Source organism: Grammomys surdaster, unplaced genomic scaffold, assembly GCF_004785775.1.
Source record: "Grammomys surdaster isolate TR1022 unplaced genomic scaffold, NIH_TR_1.0 270, whole genome shotgun sequence".
NCBI lineage: Eukaryota > Metazoa > Chordata > Mammalia > Rodentia > Muridae > Grammomys > Grammomys surdaster.
Window position 1 is genome coordinate 216,942 of NW_021604711.1, and position 23,265 is coordinate 240,206.

At 37.8% G+C, this 23,265-nt stretch overlaps 1 protein-coding gene across 24 annotated transcripts in view; it reads left to right on the forward strand.

Moving 5' to 3' along the window:
- The window catches only part of Ncor1 (nuclear receptor corepressor 1), a 150,633-nt gene that overhangs the window by 102,313 nt on the left and 25,055 nt on the right, over positions 1 to 23,265 (forward strand). For 17 of the 24 annotated variants that reach the window (XM_028776610.1, XM_028776609.1, XM_028776612.1 and 14 more), the window contains 11 exons: positions 2,692 to 2,865; positions 3,602 to 3,762; positions 9,451 to 9,568; positions 9,667 to 9,768; positions 10,960 to 11,060; positions 13,166 to 13,334; positions 15,199 to 15,339; positions 19,639 to 19,722; positions 20,070 to 20,326; positions 20,648 to 21,002; positions 22,808 to 23,029. In XM_028776610.1, the coding sequence (XP_028632443.1) occupies positions 2,692 to 2,865; positions 3,602 to 3,762; positions 9,451 to 9,568; positions 9,667 to 9,768; positions 10,960 to 11,060; positions 13,166 to 13,334; positions 15,199 to 15,339; positions 19,639 to 19,722; positions 20,070 to 20,326; positions 20,648 to 21,002; positions 22,808 to 23,029 (1,884 nt within the window). The remainder of the gene's footprint in view (positions 1 to 2,691; positions 2,866 to 3,601; positions 3,763 to 9,450; positions 9,569 to 9,666; positions 9,769 to 10,959; positions 11,061 to 13,165; positions 13,335 to 15,198; positions 15,340 to 19,638; positions 19,723 to 20,069; positions 20,327 to 20,647; positions 21,003 to 22,807; positions 23,030 to 23,265) is intronic. The other 7 variants (XM_028776633.1, XM_028776624.1, XM_028776630.1 and 4 more) reach the window with 2 other exon arrangements.

A 23,265-nucleotide genomic window follows, 5' to 3' on the forward strand; every position in this document is an offset into this window, starting at 1 on the left:
GTAGACCAGGCTGGCCTCGAACTCAGAAATCCGCCTGCCTCTGCCTCCCAAGTGCTGGGATTAAAGGTGTGCGCCACCACTGCCCAGCTAGCTAATTTTTATTTTCATGTCACAGTGTTTTCTGAGAAAGTTTATTTATTGATAAGACTTTCAAAAGTTTATTACTTCTATTGCCTCTTTTAAATTCATGGAAAGGATGGCATCTAATGCTTGATATTACAGTCATTGTTTCACATTTCTAAAAGTACCATACTATATAAAAGAACTGCTTGTGCCTCTGATAATAAGTATTTGAAACCAGACACTTTGACACTTGAAGGGGAGCTGCAAGGGAGCCCCACTATTAACACAGTATAGTAGTAACAAAAATATGAGTCTAGGTATTTAAAGTCTGATTGTTATTTTGCATGGTAATATTATTTAAAGAAATGTAAAAGAGACTTGGAAAGTAGTCCAGGGTAAGAATGCCTTCCTCCCAAGGTGGGCCACCAATCTTGAGACCTTAGTTTGATTCCCAGGACATGTAGAAGCCTGAAGGTAAGCTAGCCTCTAGTATCCAGCATGTCAGATAAAACGAGAGGCCTTGTCTCAACAAGAGGGAAAGCAAGGGCTTCTGAAAGCTGTCATCTGACCTTCACATGCATTCTGTAACATGTGCATACCAGCAATCACATACATAACAATAACCATAAACACTTGTACAATTTTACTTGTAGGTAAAATTAAAAACACAAATGTTGACAATTATTTGAGTTAAAAGAAAGGTTTTCTTAGAAAAGGCTGTTTTACAGAAAACCTGTATCTTTTCTATGTATCTGAAGTATCCAGTTACATATATGTGAAAGAGATAATTTTCTCAGGAGGAGAATATATGAGACCTAGGAATACTTTTAACTCAATATTAAAAGAATTTTCCTGTCCTTTATTTGTTTGTAAGTTTAATGCAATCCAAATGAAAATTCCAATGACATTCTGGGTAGGAAGTACCCCAAATGATTTTAAATCTTAATGTACTTGGTAATCTGAGTGTGCTGGGCAGATCTGTAATCCCAGCACCTGTGAGGCTTATTTCTTTTTATTTTATGTATATTTTTTGTTCTGCCTGGATATATATCTGTGTGAGCGTGTCAGATCCTCTGAAACTATAGACAGCTGTGTGCTGCCATATGGGTGCTGAGAATTGAACCTGGGTCCTTTCTAAGAGTCGCCAGTACTGCTGATCCATCTCTGCAGCCCCCAAAAGTCTGTTTTTAAACCAGTCCAAACAAAAAAGCAGAAAGGATCAATGGATAAGATTAGGAAATGAAAAAAATAATAACATAAGTTAGCATTTGTTCCGTCAGATGTTAAAGTGTCATATATCTGTGTTTTTCTCGTTTTCAAAAGTTAATCACAAAAAAAAAAAAAAAAAAAAAGTTAATCACAGCCGGGCGGTGGTGGCGCACGCCTTTAATCCCAGCACTTGGGAGGCAGAGGCAGGCGGATTTCCGAGTTCGAGAGTTCGAGGCTAGCCTGGTCTACAGAGTGAGTTCCAGGACAGCCAGGGCTTCACAGAGAAACCCTGTCTCAAAAAAAACAAAAACAAACAAACAAAAAACCCCAAAGGTTAATCACAGTATATCAATATTAGTTTAATAAAAGAAAGATTTAGGCAGCATGATACCACATACCCGTAATATTATGAGTATTTCGAAGATGTATGTAGGAGGATCTTGAGTTTCAGGCTAGCTGACACCACCACCCCAAAAAGAAGAAAAGAAATTTTTATATCTATATATTTATTATTTAAATTTTTTTTTCTGTGTTCGGGTGTATATACAGAATGTGTAGAGGCCAGAGATAAACCTTGGGCACCGATTTTGGGTTTTTTACAGTTTCTCAGAATTTCTTTCTAGTACTAAGTACAGTTTCTTACTCCATGCTAAGCTGGCTGACCAGAGTCCCAGGTATTAGCTTGCCTCTACATCCCCACCTCCCACCACCACCCCAAGCTCTGGGATATGTGTCACCACTCCTGGCTCTTTTACATGGATAGGCCCCTCATAGTTTGTAAGGACTTTACAAACTATAGTGCCTGCTCGGTCCTCTGTTTGTAGTGTTATGACTGCATTGTTGGCATGCCATTGAAGCATAACATTTTTAATGTGGAAATAACTTTCTTGTTAAGTAATTTTTATCATTATTATTGCAGTTATATTCATAGTTTTTTTTTAAGTTGTGAGGGGTTTTAGATAAGCTTTATCTACATTTGTTTGAAAAGACTTGTTTCTTATGTTTACTTTTCTAAATATTAGGCAGTTAACATTACCAAGTTAATTATAAGAATTGAAATTCTCAGAGAACTGACCTGTAATTCAGGGCAGACTTGATTCACAGATTCACTTGATAATTCAATGTTTATCTGTTGTAATTTTATTGCATGTCAAAACACTTGATATTCCTTATGACCTTTTGTCCTTTAAAAGTATAAATTGTCATTGAATTTCTGAGGGTTTTGAATCTGAGGGGAACATAGCAGATTTAGATTTAGTAGAATTTCTAAACATCTCTGTGGGTGGATTTGTCCACAGCAATTTTAGGCCTTGTTATTAGCATATTGATGGATCTGCCCTTGGATGGTGTGGGCTTGGTCCTTTCACACTATTTTAATTTGGGGTTCTTCCCTTATTTTGATAACTTTAACTTTCATAGGAAAATCAGTCGCCTATATGCCTTATGCTGAGGTCAAACGTGCTCTAGAACAGGAAGCACAGATGCACAATACCGCAGCAAGGTCAGCCTCACCGTGTAGGCTCTCTCCAAGAGAAGTCAGTAAAGCCGCTTCACAGCCTGATATGAGTGCAGCCCGCTATAGTGTCCCTCCAGGTAAATATTGCCTTTCTGCACAGTGACTGCCGGCCATCTATCCAAAGGTGTTCCCCATGGTATTTTAATCTCATTAATGACTTGCTCTTCCAGGACATGTCTTTGCTGTCTTAGAATGACTTTCTTTCTCTGCATTTCATTGTCAGTTGTATTCAGAATCATTGTGCCACTGGGAAATCTGCGTTGACTCACCTATACTGTGATTGGCTTTTCTTTTAACAGTACAACTATTTTGTAAAATAGTTTGAGAATTTTCCCCCTCAGAAATTCAAGTGTACTGTGAAAGCCAGAATCAGTAGATATTTCTCAAATTATGCAGCTGCACAGAGGATTTATGCCGGGTTGTCAGCCAGGTCTCCTACTGTGTGAAGCAGCAGCTGTGTCTTAGAAGAAGTTCCCTGATTCTCGTTCCCATTGTAAGTTTCAGAGGGTGATGAAGAAAGTCGAAGTCACTCATATTGATTGCCTCTGTTGAACAAAATAGTTGCTGAGAAATCAACTTTGAATGTTGTAGTTTGAAATAAATTGAATACATTTACCTCACAAGTAACCATTTAAGATCTTAGTATGCTCATTGAAAGAACTTTAAAAGTGAAAATACTCATCTTTAGCTTCATCTGACATTTATAATTTAATTTGTGATCTAAAGATTCAGAAATGTTTACTGAGAAAGGTAGCCTGTGGCATACCAGGAAATTGATCATTTTCAACTCCTTTTTTTTTTTCCTTTAAAAAGTCCTCCAACCTGCTCCACATCAAGTGATAACTAACCTTCCTGAAGGGGTTCGGCTACCAACAACACGACCAACCAGGCCACCACCTCCCCTCATCCCGTCATCTAAAACCACGGTGGCATCAGAAAAACCATCCTTTATAATGGGAGGGTCCATCTCACAGGTAAACTGGCTTTTCTTTTTCTTTCTTTTCTTTTTTCTTTTTTTTTTTTAAAGATTTATTATTTATTTATTTTATGTATGTGAGTACACTGTCACTCTCTTCAGACATACCAGAAGAGGGCATCAGATCCCATTACAGATGGTTGTGAGCCACCATGTGGTTGCTGGGAATTTAACTGAGGACCTCTTGAAGAGCAGCCAGTGCTCTTAAGTGCTAAGCCATCTCTCCAGCCCCTGGCTTTTCTTTATAGCAGATTTCTGTTGAATATTATTTTCGTCAACCCTTTTTCTATTCTCACTAATTTATTAGTGTACTAATAAACAACCAGGTTCCTTCCTAGGCTGCCTCCTCTCTGTCCTATTTTCCGTAGCCATGTGTTTGGTCATGCTTACTTTCCTAGGACTCATATGAATAGGATCATACACTCTGCATTCCTTTGTGTTTGTCTTTTATCTCAGTGTAATGATTTTAGAGATTTAGTCAAGTCTTTGTGTGTAATCAGTAGCCTTTTTATTATTAAATACTCCTTTTGTGGAGGGAAACCTGAAGTGTTCTAATTTTAGGCTCCTCATGATTGAAGCTGCTGTGAATACTTTTGTGCTGGTGTTTGGATTTTTTTGTCTTTTTCTTAATAAAATAGTTACTTAGGAGTGAAGTTGATTTTCAGAAAGTGATCCTATAGTTATGTCACCACCAGGATTGTACAAGTCTGAGATTTCTGATTTCATTCTTTGTTCCATGTATTGTTACTGTTTTTTTTCCTTCCCATTTTAGATATGCTTATTATACCTACTGAGTAGGTATGATAAGTATATTTCACTGTGGTTGTAGTTTGTTTCCCTGGAAATTACACTTTCTGTGTACTCTTTGACCATACTTGTATTTCTGATTTTATGACATGACTATTGTAGTCTGAATATCTGGAACCTGAAATGCTCTTAAAAAATGTAAAACTTTCCGAGCACAGCAAGCATCACAAGTAGAAAATTTCACACGTGCCTTACTATGAAAAAGCACAGTAAAACCACAAGTATACTAAGAGTATTGTATAATAATTTTTTTCTTTTATACATTGGGGTGTGTGTGTTTATACATGTATGTGACACACACACAGGTCACAGTACACCCGTGGAGGTCAAAGGAGAACTTAATGAGAATCAGTTCTCTCCTACTGTGTAGGTTCTGAGGATCTAACTTCGGCCTTCAGGCGACCTGACAAGCACTTTGACTTACTGAGCCATCTTGCTGACTGTTTTTGAGACAAGACATTTTATATACTAATATGTAGCCAAGAATGACCTTGAACTTCTACCTCCCAAATGTTTGGATGACAGATGTGTGCCACCATGCCTTCTTCATCTTGTGCTAGGGATTAAACACAGGACTATTTGCATATTTGGCAAATACTCTATTGACTGAACTATATTTCCATCTTCAGAAGCTTTAAAATATGTCTACATAAATTTTTATTTAGAGTGCATATATTATATATATATATATAATTTTTCATTTTGTATTCGCTGTATATGGCACTGTTACACAGAACTTTTTCATATGATTGTTGCACATTGGACAGTCTTCTCATACTCTGATTAGTTACATGTTACAAGCTTTTCATTCTTATGATCAATTACAGGCTGGTTTCTTTGTACATAATGGTGTGAAAATCAGCATTCACTTCTAGTAGCATGGTTTTCAAATTTTTCTTTTGATTGCTCTGGTTGTTTTTTGCTTAAGAGCATTTAATATAAGTTCGGATTTGTATCTGCACCCAGAGTTGTTCCATGGATCTATTTGTTTGCATTTCTTGTTACTATAATCTTGATAATTGCGACATTATAACATGTCTTAAATAATTTAGTATACGTCCTGTAATATTTTGTTTTTCTGATTATTCTATATTCTTTATCATAGTCATATAAATTGAATATATACATATATATAGTATATATACATATGTATATACATATATAGTATATATATATGTATGTATATGTTCAATTTTGTAAGAGCCAGAGTTACATTAAACCTCCAGATCAGTTTCAGAAAGGAGTAGATTTTTAACAATCTTGAATCTTCCTTTACTCTTTCTGTCTGTCTGTCTGTCTGTCCTTTTTTTTTCTTTTTCTTTTTCTTTTTTTTTTTTCTTTTTCTTTCTTCTTTTTCTGGGGTAGGGTTTCTTCATGTAGCCTTGGCTGTCCTAGAACTTGCTTTGTAGACCATGCTGGCCTTGAACTCTCAGAGATCTGCCTGTCTTGATATTTGCCTCCTGAGTGTATGCTACTACTGCTCTGCAACAATCTTGAATCTTCTAATCTATATATACGTATTTTCATTTTTTCTAGGTCATTATTGCTAATTCCTATTTAAAGTGTTTTATAATTTCCACTGTAGAAGTGATGTGCATATCTGTTTATTTTGGGCCGTTGCATTAATTTAAATGTATTCTGTGGTTTGTTTTCTTTTGTTGGTCTGTTTATTTATTTATTGTATTTTTTGGACAGGGTTTTATTATGTATCCTTAGCTGGCTTGAGAATGTACCCATTTAGGCCAGGCTAGCCTTGAACTCATAGTCATCTGCCTGCCTCTGCCTCCCAAATTCTGCGATTAAAGGCTTACACCAACATGCTTGGCAGTTTTAATGTATTCTTTGCTTCTGTAAGTTCTTGGCTAGTACAGGCATGAGTGTGGACATCATTAGCTTGATTCTAGACCATCAAAGAAAACCAATGTCTTAGTGAACAATGTTATAAGAAGCTTTTGAGTATTCTAGTTTATATAAAAATTTATGTTCATACTATCCTGTATTCTGTTAAGTATGCAGCAGTATTATATCTAAAAGAATCTATGTTCCTTAAGTCAAAAGTAATTTAGAACCAGATATAGTTGCACATACCTTTAATCCCAAGCTTGCTGGGGCAGTAAGATCACATGTTTGAGGCCAGCTTGATGTTTATAGGGAAACTACAGTTAACTAAATCAAAACAAAACAGATACTTTATTGCTTAAAAAAAAAAAGGTTAACCGATGTTGCTGCAATGGTTCTGACACACTCACATATCTCCCATATAAAACTTCAGTTTACTACAAAACAGATCAGTGTCAGGGAAGCACAGTGTGGTACTTGTACATAAATGTGGTATCATCCTGACTCTTCCTGTGACCTCACATAGTTCTTCTAGTAAGGATTTGGGCATTTTTTATTTTTATTCTTATTTTTATTTTTTTATTTTTGGTAGATTGGATTTCATTATATTTAGCTCAGGCAAGCTTAGAACTCCATGGTCTAAGCTGGTCTCAAATCTTGCTTCATCCTCACAAGTGCTGGGTTGCAGATATATGCTAACCATATCTGACCTGTAGTTACAGCTGTCAGTTCCAGAACCTCTATTTTGTTCTTCTCAATGGTTTTATTCTCTGTGTTGTATTCGTGTTTTGTTAGACATTGTTCTTGTACTTCCCTTTAATTCTCTAATAAGTTAGAAGCTTATTGCTTTATTTCATACGCGTGGGTCAGTTTTTGTATATATCTTGTAACTTTTGTCAGATACATATTTAATTTTTATTACATTTATGGATTTCTCATCTGAAGATCAGAGGACAACGCATGGGGATGGACTCTCTCCTGCCACCATGAGGGTCTCAGGGATCACATCCAGGCTTTCTGCTTGATGGCAAGCATCCCTTCACTCACTGAGCCATCTCCTAGCCAGCACAATTGCATATTTTGTGTTCTATGGTGTGGCAGCTCTGGAAATCATACAGTTATCTCCCAGGGCTATTATAGCTTCTTTTTTTTTTTCCCTTTCCTATTTTTTTTTTTTTTTTTTACCTGCTTAGTAGCTTTTGAGAACTGACTTGTAAAGTCTGTGTTATTTATGTGTAGCTGCTAAAAATCTCTGCTTTTATTAACTAGTGACAGAACAGAGATTTCCTTAAATGATTTGGATCCAGTAGTCTTTCCTAGTCTCCTTGCTGTCTGTGTTTTGAGACATGCCTTCAGACTACCCTCAACCAGATGACAGGTCTGCTTCATTTTTTTAATTTCCTCCTTTGCAGGGTCTTTGGTCAGCCAGAGGTGAGAGCTCCTTCAGGCTTTGTTTAGGGTATGCATAGCCTTGCTTAGACACACAACTTTCTGGGTTCCAATGGATGTATTGCAACTTTTCTAATATCTTCTGAACTCCTGCCATTTTCATAGATATTCTTTTTGCATTCTATAGGAGATATAAAATATTGTTAACAGTAGCTTACATTTTGAGTACATTGTGGTAAATGCTTTAGGTAATTTAATAAACACCAAGGACCAACCTTAGCTAGTACCAGATTCCTGAATCAAGGGGGTGTCTGGGAACTTTGAAAACAAACTAGTTGAAGTCAGTTATGGGCCAAGCTGGTGGCCTATGTTCTGTTGGAGACAGCTTTCCAGCCTGCTTTCTCTTACATTCTGTTTTCTCTGGAGATCTCCAGACAGCGCACTCTCTCTCTATGTCCTGCTTATGGCAGTTCTCTCTTATTATTCTAAAAAATTCTGTGGGTAACTCATCTCTTGCAGATCATCAACCCAGTCTCTTATTTTATACAGTAATTTAGTCATTTACTCCAAGCTTCCTTTTGGTTATCCTATCAGTCAACACCTTAAATCTTGGGAGGCTACAAGCATGCGTTTTCTTTTAATATTGCAAAAACAATTCAGAGCTCTGCCTGCCTCTATTAAGTAAGTGTAGACAATAAACTAGCTTGGGTGGGACTCCATCCTGAAATCAACCATTTCTATCACTCCTGGGCCTAACCTTGCTCTGTCCTGTGCCGAACCTGAATTCTGGAATCTGTCTGTCTTTGTAAGCATAAAAACAAAACAGTTTAGCTGGGTTGGGTCTCCTGCAGTTGCCATTCCTAAATCTCTGATCTCCTTCCTTAGTAACTTTCTGATATTTTGGCTCACAGTGCAGCTGTTTTTGTTCATTTAGATTTGTGAAGCTCCTCATAATAATTAATATTGCATCCTTAGTTTTTGAGAAGTTATATGCCGGGCAGTGGTGGCGCATGCCTTTAATCCCAGCACTTGGGAGGCAGAGGCAGGCGGTTTTCTGAGTTCCAGAGTTCAAGGCTAGCCTGGTCTACAGAGTGAGTTCCAGGACAGCCAGGACTACACAGAGAAACCCTGTCTCGAAAAACCAAAAAAAAAAAAAAAAAAAAAACCAAAGAGAGAAGTTATATATTTTTGAACACATTTTTAGAGTTCTTTTCTATAGCCTTAAGGGTCTTCTTTAAGGTCTCAGCATTTACCATTTGGCTGAGACTTTAGCCACAACTTCACCTCCTGTACTCCACGCTGTCTCTTACTATCTTGGAGTCACTAACTCGGGGACATTTCTTGAAGGAGGAATGTTAAGTGTGTACATTCTATACAAATAAGCCTTACACCCTTAGCCTTCACCTAACAAGGCCATGCCAGACTTGACTAATAAATACCTGTATGTAATATATGATATTGTTAGTATGTATATTTTATTCCTTTAGTTTTTCTAACTTAATAATCTGTGCTGAAATTTTCCTTATTGTTCAATTACTTTTTAAAATTTTGAGTTGCAAAGATACAGATTTTTATACGTAGAAATGTGAAGATTGAATTTACTTTCAGGAAAGCTAATGCTTAGTCTTTTGACTCTTTATTTATTTTTTAGGGAACTCCTGGCACTTACTTATCTTCTCATAATCAGGCTTACACTCAAGAAGCAGCTAAGCCCTCAGTGGGGTCCATCTCTCTTGGATTGCCACGTCAGCAAGAATCTACCAAATCAGGTGAGTGAGTGGCCACAGTTCTATCATGTCTGTTTGTAGCATCATGGTCAGCCATTCAGTGGTTGGTCTTTTCATGGTTCTCTTTCTTTTGTCCATAGCTCCTTTGACCTACATCAAGCAGGAAGAATTTTCTCCACGAAGCCAAAACTCACAACCTGAGGGTTTATTGGTCAGAGCGCAGCATGAAGGTGTGGTCAGAGGTAAAACTGAATCCAGTTTGACAGTTGTGTTAAACTTTTGTCCATAGTAAACTTACTAAAGTAACTCATTAAAAATTTTTTTGTGGGTACATCCTAAGTTGTGGCAACATTGATAATTTTACTGACCTTGGATGTGCTGTGTAGCCAAGTTTGGACTTGGATTCTCAGTCCTCCTACTTCAGCCTCTAAGTCGATTATAAGTATACATGACTAAAAACAGCTCAATCATTAATATATTTTAATGACTAATTTCAAGTTACTGGTTTTTAAATTTTTGGTTCCATGTAAAAATAACTTTCAAACTTAGAAATTTAATGGGAATATAGTACCACCAAAACAAAAACCAGAAGGCCCCACCAAACTGAAGTTATTTATGTCAGCAGTCATTTTTAATAATATATTTATTTATTCTATTATTTCATACATTTGTATAATGTATTTTGGTCATTTCCCCAACATCAACTCTTCTCCTGTCAACATGCTCCCTCCCAATGTCATGTTCTCAGCTACTGCTCTCTTTGATTTTTAATAGCCTATAGTACAATTATTGCTGCATATATATGCATGTGTGTGGTACCATCCTACAGCAACCTACACATGGTTCTAATCCCCTAAAGGAAAACTGCTATCTTTTCCTAAGCATCTATAAGGCACCAATAGTTCCTCTGGTAGGGGTAGGTCCTTGTGAGCACACTCATCATCCATGTTAACATTTTGACTGGCTTGACCTTTTTCAGGTCTTATGCAGGTATCCATCGCTATTGAGTTCAAACATGAAAAGCATTTCACAGTACTCCTCCCTGTACTCCAGATCTTATGTTCATTGTGGTGTCTTCCAAAATATACTGTGAATCTTTGGGAGGTTAGGATGATACAGGTGTGCCATTTAGGGCTTCATACTTACAGATGTCTTAGTAATTTGGACAAAGTCTCTGTATTCACTTCTGCCCATTGCACAAAGAAGCTTTTCTGACTAGGGTTGTGAGCAGCACAAATCTATGTATGTAATCATTCATCAATCAATTTGAACAATCCTTTTTCAAAATCGTTATGATATTGTTTGAGACATACATTTCATTAGGATAATTTTTCTTATCCCTGCCCCTAGTCTGCTGTGTGAGAACTGGTATTGTGGAGTGGGGACTGTCAGGAAGAAGGCAATGATTTAGTGATGGTTTTGTTTTTATTCAGGCACTGCAGGGGCTGTCCAAGAAGGAAGTATAACTCGGGGAACTCCAGCCAGCAAAATCTCAGTGGAGAGCATTTCTTCCTTGCGGGGCTCTATTACCCAGGTCAGTGCATTGACCACCATCTCCAGCATGCTGAACAATAGCCTGGAAAAGCTAGACTTCTCAGGAGCTTTAGTTGTTATAGCAGTGCTGTTCCCTAGTCTTTTGTTCATTGTTCTGTTATGACTCCAGCTCTCAATAATAATAAACCTCAGACCTGCAGACCGTTTCCTTTCGTGCTGCATTGTAACTCCAAGCCATGTTATTTATACTGTAGTTATTCAGGATGTTACTACTCACCTGGAAATTGGCAAAAGCAACTTGCAGAAGATGTTATAGTCCTTATGGTCTTCCTGGAAAAGCTTTTATCATGTGTTTAGATTAAATAGAAATTGAGAAGAAAACAATTAAATGCTTCTTATTGCTCCTTATGAAAATGTATATTTGTGATCTCAATGTGTAAGCTGCTGTGTGCAAATTCATTGAGTACACCAGAGATCAAATATATTTGAAGCTAAACAGAGCCGGGCGGTGGTGGCACATGCCTTTAATCCCAGCATTTGGGAGGCAGAGGCAGGCAGATTTCTGAGTTCGAGGCCAGCCTGGTCTACAGAGTGAGTTCTAGGATACCCAGGGCTACAGGGAGAAACCCTGTCTCCAAAAACAAAAACAAAAACAAAAAAAAGAAACTAAACAGAATCCTAATTTTGATTAATGGAAGGTACTTCTTTTTCTAGCTAGATATTAATTTTAACCTGAAATGTAAAACAGCTCCTTTTAAAAAATTTTACATAAACGGAAAAGGTAGTAAAGTCTGTATATTCTGCTTTTTAAAAACACTGATACAAGTTTTTGTATATTATTACTAGTTTGTTCTTCTGTCCTATCCTTGGTAGTAGTGGTGTGGGCCCCAAGACCATTAGCATCAGTATTACTTGAGAAGTTGCTAGCCATAAATGTTTAAACCTTATGCTAGATTTCCTGGATTCAAACCCTCAGGGACGAGTTCCAGCAGCCTGTGTTTTCCTGAGCCTTTGGTTGATTCTGCTCAGGACACTGTGAGTCACAATCACCCTGTTAAGACAGTTCCCAGTTATGTAATTGTTATGTTTATGTTGATTTAGAACATTACATAGGAACTCCATGTCTCTCCTTACATATTTGGTCAAAGTATGCCATTTGAAAGAAAGTTAACACTTAAATGTACACACAAAAAAATAAGTGGCCCTATATGTTCTATTTATCTTCACATCTTTCTTACTATCCCAGAGTCCAGTGTTTTGTTAGGAAAATAGTTTTAACTGTGTCAAATGGTGCTCTGTTGTATCAGTTTTAAAATTTGCTCATTGGCACACAAAGAGTGCATGTTGAGGATTTCCTGATATTTCCTACTGATCTTTCTTTATAACTGGGAGTGCCAGACAAACTGCTCCTGTCACCCCCTTTAAACATCTGTTTCAGAGCTTATTGCCTCAAGTTCTATGGGTCTTCAAAGTAGTAGAGACCCTATACAGGGGAGTGAGTTAGATCTGGTCTTCATTTCCTTTACAGCCCAATCCACCTCTTACACAGTGTTCTATGTAGTAGAGTAAACAGTTTCCTTAAAAAGAAGGGCATAAAGACCCACTGTCAGTCTAGTGGAAGACTAATGATGGTAAGACTCAGATGATGTGAATATCACTAAACAAGGCATCTGAGCTTTTCCTCTTCTTTTATTGATGACCAAAGCCCAAGCACCAACCATGTAGGCAGCTTGATAATCAACGATTGTTTTCCTCTCATTACAATGTGAAAGTTATAGTACATCACATTTAAAACTTAATTTAGTATATTTTTATTATATTTTATTAAAAATTATTAATTTACTTGTAGACTTAAAACATTTCTTTTCTGAAAACTAAACTCAATAGGGATTTGCTAAGGGGTGTGGGGGACGAAGCTATTTTCCCTCATATGCTATAATCATCTTAAGTTCTCTGTGATAATGGAGTTGAAGGATAAAGATTCTCGATTTCTGCATGTTTATAGGAGTGAAATGTCTTGTTTCCTCTTGTGTACTTAGCTTTATTTGAAGATTGACCTGACTCTCAGGTTCTATTTTCTACATGTCTGTGCGTCTTCTAAGCATAAGTGTGACTCTTGGGTGCTTGTGTTTGTTTTGATAACAGGGGACCCCAGCTCTGCCCCAGGCTGGCATACCAACAGAAGCTTTGGTGAAGGGACCTGTTTCAAGGATGCCTATTGAAGAAAGCAGTCCCGAGAAAGTCAGAGAGGAAGCTTCATCCAAAGGCCATGTTATCTATGAAGGCAAAAGTGGACATATCTTATCATATGATAGTAAGTATTGTTTATTCACTGATGCCAATCTTAAGGACGTGGGACTGAAAACAGGCTCTGATTTTCTCACCTTCTTACTGTAGGTAAGTCACTTTGTTTTTGCAGACCTGTTTTCTCCTTGTGAAAGGGGATATTTTGTAAAAAATCAATTAAGACAGTTAAGAGTTGTAAGAGTGCAGAACACAGGGGAAGTGTGTTGTAATTAACAGCTGACATCTTCAGTGACTAGTCATTTCTTAACCTAGAAAAAGAATCTTCATTTAACTTAAATGGAATAGCTTTTATTTTAATAGGGGTCATATTTTTTTTAAGGTTAAGAACTAAGGAACAAATAATCAAGATGAGAATGTTGGACTAAACTCCCCTTAATAAAAATATGTATGTGTTTGTTCTTCCATATATCAAATCTAGCCATCTGTCTTTTCCTTTGAGTATATTTTCTAAGAACGACTAATGTCTGCTGTAATCATCAGGCACAAGGCTGAGTTTGAGTTTTCCCACTACAACCTTGAAGAAATAGTCATTAGCTATATTTTTCTCTTTGTCTCTAATACAAAGAGATGAACATAGTACCTGATGTTGTATAATCTACAATACTCTTATTTCTTATTTTAACACATCTAGCATAGATGAACATTTTACTTTGGGAAGAGAGAAAGAAGCTAGAAATCTAGATATCTCTCTTTCTCCCTTTTTTCCACATCCAGCATATTATAAAATCATTTAGATTGTTTCCTAAAGTCTCTGCAGTCAATCCCTTATTCTGCCTGCAACCATTACCTTTTGTCTGGACAACTTAGGGTGTGCTAACTTACCTGGAGCAATCACCATGCTTCCTGCTTTACTTTCTGTGGCCTTAAAGGATAACCACAAGACTGTCTGATGGCATCAGCTCACTCCATGATCTCCTTTTGCTTACCCCTACAGGTTTTTTTGATTGTCACTTTTCCTCTTAGGCCTAAACTTTTCTGCCTAGCTCCATTCTTCACATTGGCTTTGTACTGAGCTGTCGGATGTTCCTTTAAGGTAGCATGCTCTGTCATTCTTGAGATATCTGAGCCTATTCCTTCTGCCTCTGCCATTGTTTCCTGCTTTTATATTGGACATAAGGATCTCTTACTCGTCCTTCAGTTCTCATCTTGCCTTTGCTGGGTAAACCTGGACATGTCAAGTGTCTATCTCATCATTCTTGAAGCATACTATAAATTTCCTATCATAATATACATTACATTGGACAATAAGGCCTATTAATTTTGTTAAAATTTTTTATCTGTGCGTGTGCGCGAGCCATGTGTTTTTGCATAATTCATGTGGGTTCCTGGAGAAGCCAGAAAAAGCCATCAGATCCTTTGGAGCTGGAGTAGTTGTGAGTTGTGAGGCCCATGATGGTGCTAAAAACTAAACTCAGATCCTGTGGAAGAACACTGAGTACTCTTAATTGCTAAGCCATATTTGCAGTCTGAGCGTATTTTTTTGTAACCACCACTTTTGAGCAAGTTTCATGAAAAGGGACTTAATTTGTTAACCTGGAAGCCTAGCCTTTGCCTGGCATACAGGAGCCATTCAATGAATACTGCAGTAAACAAAAATGTTTTCATGGATGCTGTCTACACAAAAATATGTTAGAACCAAGTTTTGTTTGTTTTGTTTTGTTTGGGACAGAGTTGTACTATACAACCCTGTCTGACCTGGAACTTACTATGTAGACCAGGCTAGCTTCACACTCATAATGATCACTCCGTCTCCGCCTCCTCAGTGCTGGGATCAAGTTGTTTTTATAAGACTAATACTAAGGTGACTTAGTTTACTTCGAATTATAAATGGGCCTTGGGCTCTGAATAATTCTTGTTTCTATATTCTACAGATATTAAGAATGCCCGAGAAGGGACTCGGAGTCCAAGAACAGCTCATGAAATGAGTTTAAAAAGAAGCTATGAGTCAGTGGAAGGAAATATAAAGCAAGGCATGTCGATGAGGGAATCTCCTGTGTCAGCACCTTTAGAGGGTAAAATTACCTCAAGTGTTACTCAGATGCATTTAATTCTATGTAGTAGTTTTGTTATATTGGGTTTAATCACTAGCATTTCTACCTGAAATTTATTAATATAATTTTAAATTTACATCATATCACTGCATGACTCACTGGCACTTCAGAGTAGAAGGAAGTAAAAACTGAATATAGTGGTCATAGCAGAGGTGACTGTTAGTTTAGATGCTTTAGCTAGTATAGAATTACTTTCTGATTCAATGAATCTAAGAATATAAAACTCTGTGTGGGGATACAGAACTCATTTTCAGAATTTCTTTTTAATACATGAGGTAAAAATGATGTATGATGAATAGAAGCAGGGACATGGATTTTTATTTTCTTGTTAGTTGAACTTTCCCTAGAGTATTTCTCTGTTCAACTGGAAATTAAAGGGTTATATTCATCAGTAAAAGCAGATTATAGTCCAGTGTCCAACTTGATGCTGATTGTGTTATGAATTCATGGATCACTGTGGTTTGGTTTACTTTTAAGTCTTAACCTGCCTCAGATAATTTTATCTAGTTAAAATATTCAAGACCAAGTAAGACCTGTGTGATTTTTCTCAGAGTTATATTTTCTCTATTTAAGAAACAAAACAAGTCATAGTCTGTGACTGGATGATGGCTCAGTGGTTAACAGCACTTGCTGCTCTTGTTGAGGACCCAGGTTTGGTTCCCAGTATCTACACAATGGCTGCAGTGGACTGGAAGTCCAGTTCCTGGAGATCTGATACATTTCCTGGCTTCTGTAGGGACTTGTACACAAGTGGTGCAGATACATAAATGGAGGCAAAAGACTCATGTACACATAAAGTAAAAATAAAGCATTCTTTAAAAATCACCTGTATTTTCTTTAGGTTAAATGTATATGATTACTTCTAAGCTTTAGTTAGTATTTGTTGTTAATGTGAAATGTGTGTTTGTTACTTTGTCCATGTTTTTACCAAAATTAGAGGTCATTGTAGTCTGATTTTCACTGTCACTCAGTGAAAAAGTTAGGTCCTTCAGCCAGACTGGCTAGCCTTTGAGTCCTTGAGATCTTTGCCCCTCCAGCATTGGGTTTACAGATACAGTCCATGCACATGCTAGAGTTGTCATGATTCTGCAACAGGCACTTTACCCATGGCAACTCCTTAAGATATTGTTTTAAAACTCCTTATTTAGGTGTTATATTCATTTTTTTCTCTTCACAATGTCCATATTTTTCTCATTTTCTTTTTTCCCAGGTATATATCATATTTGAGCAGTTGTTTGTTTGTTTGTTTGTTTTTCGAGACAGGGTTACTCTGTGTAGCCCTGGCTGTCCTGGAACTCATTCAGTAGACCAGGCTGGCCTCGAACTCAGAAATCCACCTGCCTCTGCCTCCCAAATGCTGGGATTAAAGGTGTGTGCCACTACTGCCTGAGCAGTGATTTATTAATTGATACATTCAGAGTTTAGATTCCCAAGAGTCATGACTGGGGTCATGAATGTTTTATCTCTTTCTGTTTGAGAAACTTTTACCAGTGGTTTCTGTAACGTCTACACTAGTTCCTACCCCAACCATCAATGAATCTTTTTCATACATTCTTTCCAGCATTTCCTGTAATTGTTTTCTTCATGGTATTCACTCTGGCAGGGATGAGACAGAATATCAAAATAGCTTTAGTTTGCATTTTCTTAGTGGCTAAAGAATGCTGTATACTTAAAATGTTTATTGGCTGTTTATATTTTCTCCTTTGAGACCTCTCTGTAAGCTCTCAGCCGATTTTTTTTGATTGATTAAGATTTTTAGTTCTTCTAGATGATACTCTTCTTGAATTTATAGTCAGCAAAGGTTTTTTCCCATTCTGTGGCCTACTGCTTCACTTGTAATGGTTACCAATGTCTTCTGTGGTATAGATTTTAATTTTATGAGATCCTATTTGTCAGTATTGATTTATTTCCTTAGTACGTCAAGTCCTATTCAGAAAGTCCTCACCTGTCCCTCTATCTTGGAAATATTTTCTCTCCTTTTCCCTCTAGTATTTTCAGAAGTTCAGGTCTTATATCTTGGTCTCTGATCCATTTGGAGTGTTGATGTTCGTGCCAGGTTATAGGCTGCTGTTTACAGCTCCCCAGATTCCATCACCATTTGTTTAAGAGGCTGTCTGTCTTTCTCTGATGACTATTTTTGTCACCTTTGTCAGAAATCAGGTGACTACAGCTGTATGGAGTTATATCTTGGTCTTATGTTGTGTTTCATCAGTATACATGTCTATTTTTGAGCCAGTACCATCCTGTTTGGGCATTCACCCAAACGGTTTTATGGACTATTACAGAGATTATTTCCTCACTCATGTGTACTGCTGCTCTTCCCATAATAAATAGCAAAGAAATGGAATCAGCCTAGATATCCATCCGTAGATGAATGTGGTCCATACCACAGTGGAATTTTATATGGCCGTAAAGAAAACTGAAATTAGACATTTTTTTAGGAAGATGTATGGAAACTTCAATATATTAAATGAAGTCGCCAGGGCTCAAAAAACAGGGTGTGTTTTCTGTCACATGAATCTTTTACATTCGTTTTGTATATTTATTGATATAGGAGTGAAGGAAATAGATTCTAGGGCACAAGGGACCTTAAGGGGAAAATTATTCTAAGCAAATATTATTCTGTAGATAAGTCTTAATAATTGTTATCTATGTATTTAAAACCTAAAATGTAATGACAAGTTGAATTAACAATGATATTCATAAGATTTATTTTAAAGTTTTGTGTATGCTGTTCAAATTCACATCTAGTTTATAGTTCTTCCTCTGATCGGCAAGGCTTCTCTATGCCCAGGCTTTTTGATTTACTGTTAATTAATTTAAGGGGGCAGGGATGGGGCTCTTGATAGGGTTTCCCTCCCTTCCTTCCTTCCTTCCTTCCTTCCTTCCTTCCTTCCTTCCTTCCTTTCTTTCATTTTTCGAGACAGGGTTTCTCTGTGTAGCCCTGGCTGTCCTGGAACTCACTCTGTAGACCAGGCTGGCCTCGAACTCAGAAATCCGCCTGCCTCTGCCTCCCAAGTGCTGAGATTAAAGGCGTGTGACACCACCGCCTGGCCGGGTTTCACTTTCTAAAGTGGGTAAAGGGAAAGAGATGGTGGGATAAAAGAAAAAAAAAAAGACGGTCTTACTCTCTGGTCCTGGCAGATCTATAACTCAATCTGTGGCCCACACTCGCCTAGAACTTAAGACATTAGCCAGCCCACCTGTGCCTCTTGAGTGCTGGGATTAAAGGTGTGCACACCATGCCCAGCCAAGGTTTGTTTTATTTTGATGACTTTTAACTTTTTTAGATCTCATTATGTAAATATATATGTTCTGTTCTTGTTTGAGGCAAGGTCTCTCTTTGTAGTCCCGGCTGTCTTGAAACTCAGTATCTACATCAGGCTGGCCTCAAAACCACAGAGATTCTCTTGTATCTGTTTACCTAGTAATGAGATTAAAGTTGTGTGCCACCATGCTCAGCCTAAATATTCTAATTTTTTTTAAAGAGAAATATTTTAGCTTTAGTGTTGATCTTATTTTGAGGCATAGGTAGGATGTCGCTGGTCCTTGGCTAGCTTCAAACTCCTCGAATTCTAATACTGACTCTTATTCCCAAGTACTAGTATTATAGGCATGTATTAACAAGTCCAGCTAAAATTTCTGTTTTAAACTAAAGTTTAATACCTTTCCTGGTCATTTTGTATTTGGGAAAATGTTCTGGAAAGTAATTATGGGACAAGAGAATGGCTCAGTAGCTGAGAACACTGGCTGCTCTTGTAGAAGACCTGGGCTCAGTTCCCAGAACACACACACAGGCTCACCATCTTCTATAGCTCCAGTGTGCACAAGGGGAACAGAAACAAAAATTATAGGTAAATAAACCTTTAAAATATTTTAAATGAATTATACAACTACATATTAGTTATTACTGATTTTTTCTTGTTTTACTTATTCAGAGAGAAAGAGAGAGAGTGAGTGAGTCTGTTTGTGTGTTTACATGCTGTGCAAATGTTGAAGTGAGAAAATAACTTGCTCTCTCCTTCCAGCATATGAGGCCTGGGGATTGAACCCAGGTTATCTGAATTGGGAGCAAGTACCCTTACACACCAAGTCATCTCACCAGTCCTTTGAATAGTATCTGAATTGTGTACAATTTCAAAATTACACCCCTTCTTTCATAGAGCTTTTTATCAAAATCACATTCTCTATAGACAACATTCAGTATTATAAATTAATAATACATTGTTTATTAACCGAATTTCTTTACTGTTTTAAAAGGTCTGATATGCCGAGCATTACCTAGGGGGAGCCCTCATTCTGACCTCAAAGAAAGGACTGTGCTGTCTGGTTCCATAATGCAGGGTACATTGTGTTTTACCTTTTTTTAATAAATTGATTTCACTGGGAACGTAGTTTAATATTAATTTTATGGAGTAGTAATCTTACTTTTAAAGGTATTTTACCCTTTGAAGTATTAAATCTTATGTCTTTTCTCTTAGCTACATCATTTATCTGAAGGTTTTACTCACCTAATCTTTTAATACCAAGGTATCTTTATAACAGCCATTCTGAAACTATTAATTTTGAGTAACCCTATATCATAATGACTCCTGAATGCTTACCTGAGGGTCTGTTGTAGAAATACAATGGCAGGGCTTTACAACCATTACATTATTTTAACAATTATGATTCCTGACCTCTTCTTAAAGGCACACCAAGAGCAACAGCTGAAAGCTTTGAAGACGGACTTAAATACCCCAAACAGATAAAAAGGGAAAGCCCTCCTATCCGAGCTTTTGAAGGTGCCATTACCAAAGGAAAACCATATGATGGTATCACCACCATCAAAGAAATGGGACGTTCTATTCATGAAATTCCACGACAAGATATTCTAACTCAGGAAAGCCGAAAAACTCCAGAAGTGGTCCAGAACACGAGGCCAATAATTGAGGGTTCTATTTCCCAGGTAAATAGATTATGGCTCTCTATCAGCAATTCCACTTCAGAATGACATTTATGAAACAGTTTTAAAAATATGACTCAGTAGTTCTAGGTAATTTTTGCTTTAGACTTCTTGGTAGAAAATCTTTCACATATCCATCATTGGTTTTTTTCTTGTACATACAGTTTGAGGTGAATAATTTGGGAGTGTGTGTATTTAAGGGTTTATGAGCTCAGTTTGATGTCACCCCAACAAAATGTAATTGCCATGAGGCAGACATACACCTTAGAAGGAACAGTGTCTAGATAACTTTGCTACCTGTAATGTTTGTTTCATTCCCCTTAGGGCACACCAATAAAATTTGACAACAACTCAGGTCAATCAGCTATCAAACACAATGTGAAGTCCTTAATCACAGGGCCTAGCAAACTACCCCGTGGAATGCTGGAAATTGTATCAGAGAACATAAAAGTAGTAGAACGGGGAAAATATGAGGATGTGAAAGCCGGCGAGCCAGTGCGACCCCGGCACACGTCAGTGGTGAGCTCTGGCCCCTCCGTTCTCAGGTCTACACTTCATGAAGCTCCCAAAGCCCAGCTGAGCCCGGGCATCTATGACGACAGTAGTGCTCGCAGGACTCCTGTGAGTTACCAGAACACCATCTCCAGAGGCTCCCCCATGATGAACAGAACTTCTGATGGTATGGCTTTTGTTACCTGGTCTGATTACTTTTGCAACATTTTTTTACCTTCAACAAATGCAAAATATCAAATCATTAGCACTAAATGTCTCAAGATGCAGGGCTAGGGAAGCAGTTCAGTTAGTGAACTTCAGTCTCCAGAAGCCATGTGTGTAAGTTGGTGGGGGGCTGAGCATGATGATATCTGCTTATAATCCCAACACTGAGGAGGTGGAAGTGGGGGAATTCTGTAGGACTCAGTATGTATATTTTGAGATCTTGAGACCAGTTACACTAGCATTTTCAACCATGGGTCTTGACTCCACTGTGGAATGTAAATCAGTTACCCTGGATATCAGATGTTTATATTATAATTCATAATGGTAGCAAAATTACAATTATGAAATTGCAATAAAAATGATTTTATGGTTCGGGGTCACCACAACATGAGGAACTGTATTAAAGGGTCACAGCATTAAGAATATTGAGAAGCACTGTGTTAGGCTTTAGGCTGTATGGTGAGGAGTCGAAGAATGTTTTAGGAGGAATGGGAACCTACTAGAGTTGCCCACAGAGGACAAAGGACTTGGCATCAAGCAGGATGGACCAGTAATACTTTATATTTTGATACAGAAATTTTTGTTTATGGCCATGTTTGCACCAGCAGAATTTCAGTTAATAGCTTTATAGTAATTGGGAGTGGTGGTCCACACCTATAGTTCCCACACATGAGAGGCAGGGCAGATGCAGAAGCAAGTTTAAGGGCTACCAAGTTAGAGACTGGGTAAACAAACAAAACAAGCATTTAATGATACTTGTATATTAATTATTCTCTTCAAAATGTAGAAGCTAAGTGGGGTTTAATAACCAGCAGTGCAGAAGTACAAAAGTAAAGAAATGAAGTAGGGCTGAAGGGATTGTTCTATAGCTAAGAACCCACATGACAGCTAAGAGCTACCTGTAACTCCAGTCCTGGGGGATCCTGGGGGATCTGATACTGACACCTGAGGGCGCTGCACACATGTGGTGCACAGACATACTACAAGGCAAATGCCCACATACATAATTTTTTTAAAGCAAATATTTTTAGAGAAATTAAGTGACATGGCTAATGCTTTCTATATACATAGACATTTCCACAAGGAGGTTGCTGCAGTGTGTGTGGTTGTGATAGGTATGCAAGAGCCAGTTGGACCACTGAGTAATGAGTGAGGAGGGCAAGTGGATGCTTATGAGGTAAAGAATCACTTGTAAGGGCAGGCTGAACAGCAACACTTAGGGTAACCTGTGGTTGGCAGGTAGCATAGAGTTTAAAAAACACAAGGAGGGAAGAATTTGAGATTTACTATAGGTGGGGCCAAAATAGATGTTATTTTTATTTTGTTTTAGGATTTTTTTGTTTTTAGTACCATGCAGGAAACATGGTCACTTTTAGTGAGATTTAGAGAAGATTAATGAACTGTATGACCTTTCATGATTTATTTTTTTTATTTTTTTATTTTGGTTTTTCAACACAGGGTTTTGCTGTGTAGCTCTGGCTGTCCTGGACCAGACTGCCCTCAAACTCACAGAGATCACCTGCCTCTGCCTCCCGAGTGCTGGGATTAAAGTCGCGTGCTACCACTCCCAGCTTACCTTTCATGGTCTTAACATGATGTGGTTTAGATTGCTGCTATGTTCCAAACCTTCCGGTGGCCTCATGTTTCAAGGCTCCTGCTTATTCTCACACTTGGGTATATTACAAGGCTGGATTTTAAATGCTTGGGCATATGCTGACGTTTTCTCAAGCATTTATGGCATTGGTGTTATTGTTATTGCTGTTACAGTTTCTTCCAGCAAGTCTACCAGCCATGAAAGGAAATCAACTCTGACCCCGACCCAAAGGGAAAGTATACCAGCCAAGTCTCCAGTGCCCGGGGTGGATCCCGTCGTGAGTCACAGCCCATTTGACCCCCATCATAGGAGCAGCGCTGCAGGAGAGGTTTATCGGAGCCACCTTCCCACACACTTGGATCCAGCCATGCCCTTTCACAGGGCTTTGGATCCTGGTAAGCCCAATATTTAATGACAATTTATAGCAAAGAAATACTGTGTCTATATGACTGTTCAAGCTATTATAGTTCAGTGCATAGACTACTGTACAAGTCAGTGCTTTTTTGGGAATAGAACACCCTATGTTACCAGCACTCCAAAGGAATAAAATATTAACAAAACTTAAAGAACTAAAGCCAATAAGGGCCTGCAAAGCTGTGTTCTTTATTGCACTTGGTAAGTCTAATTGAAA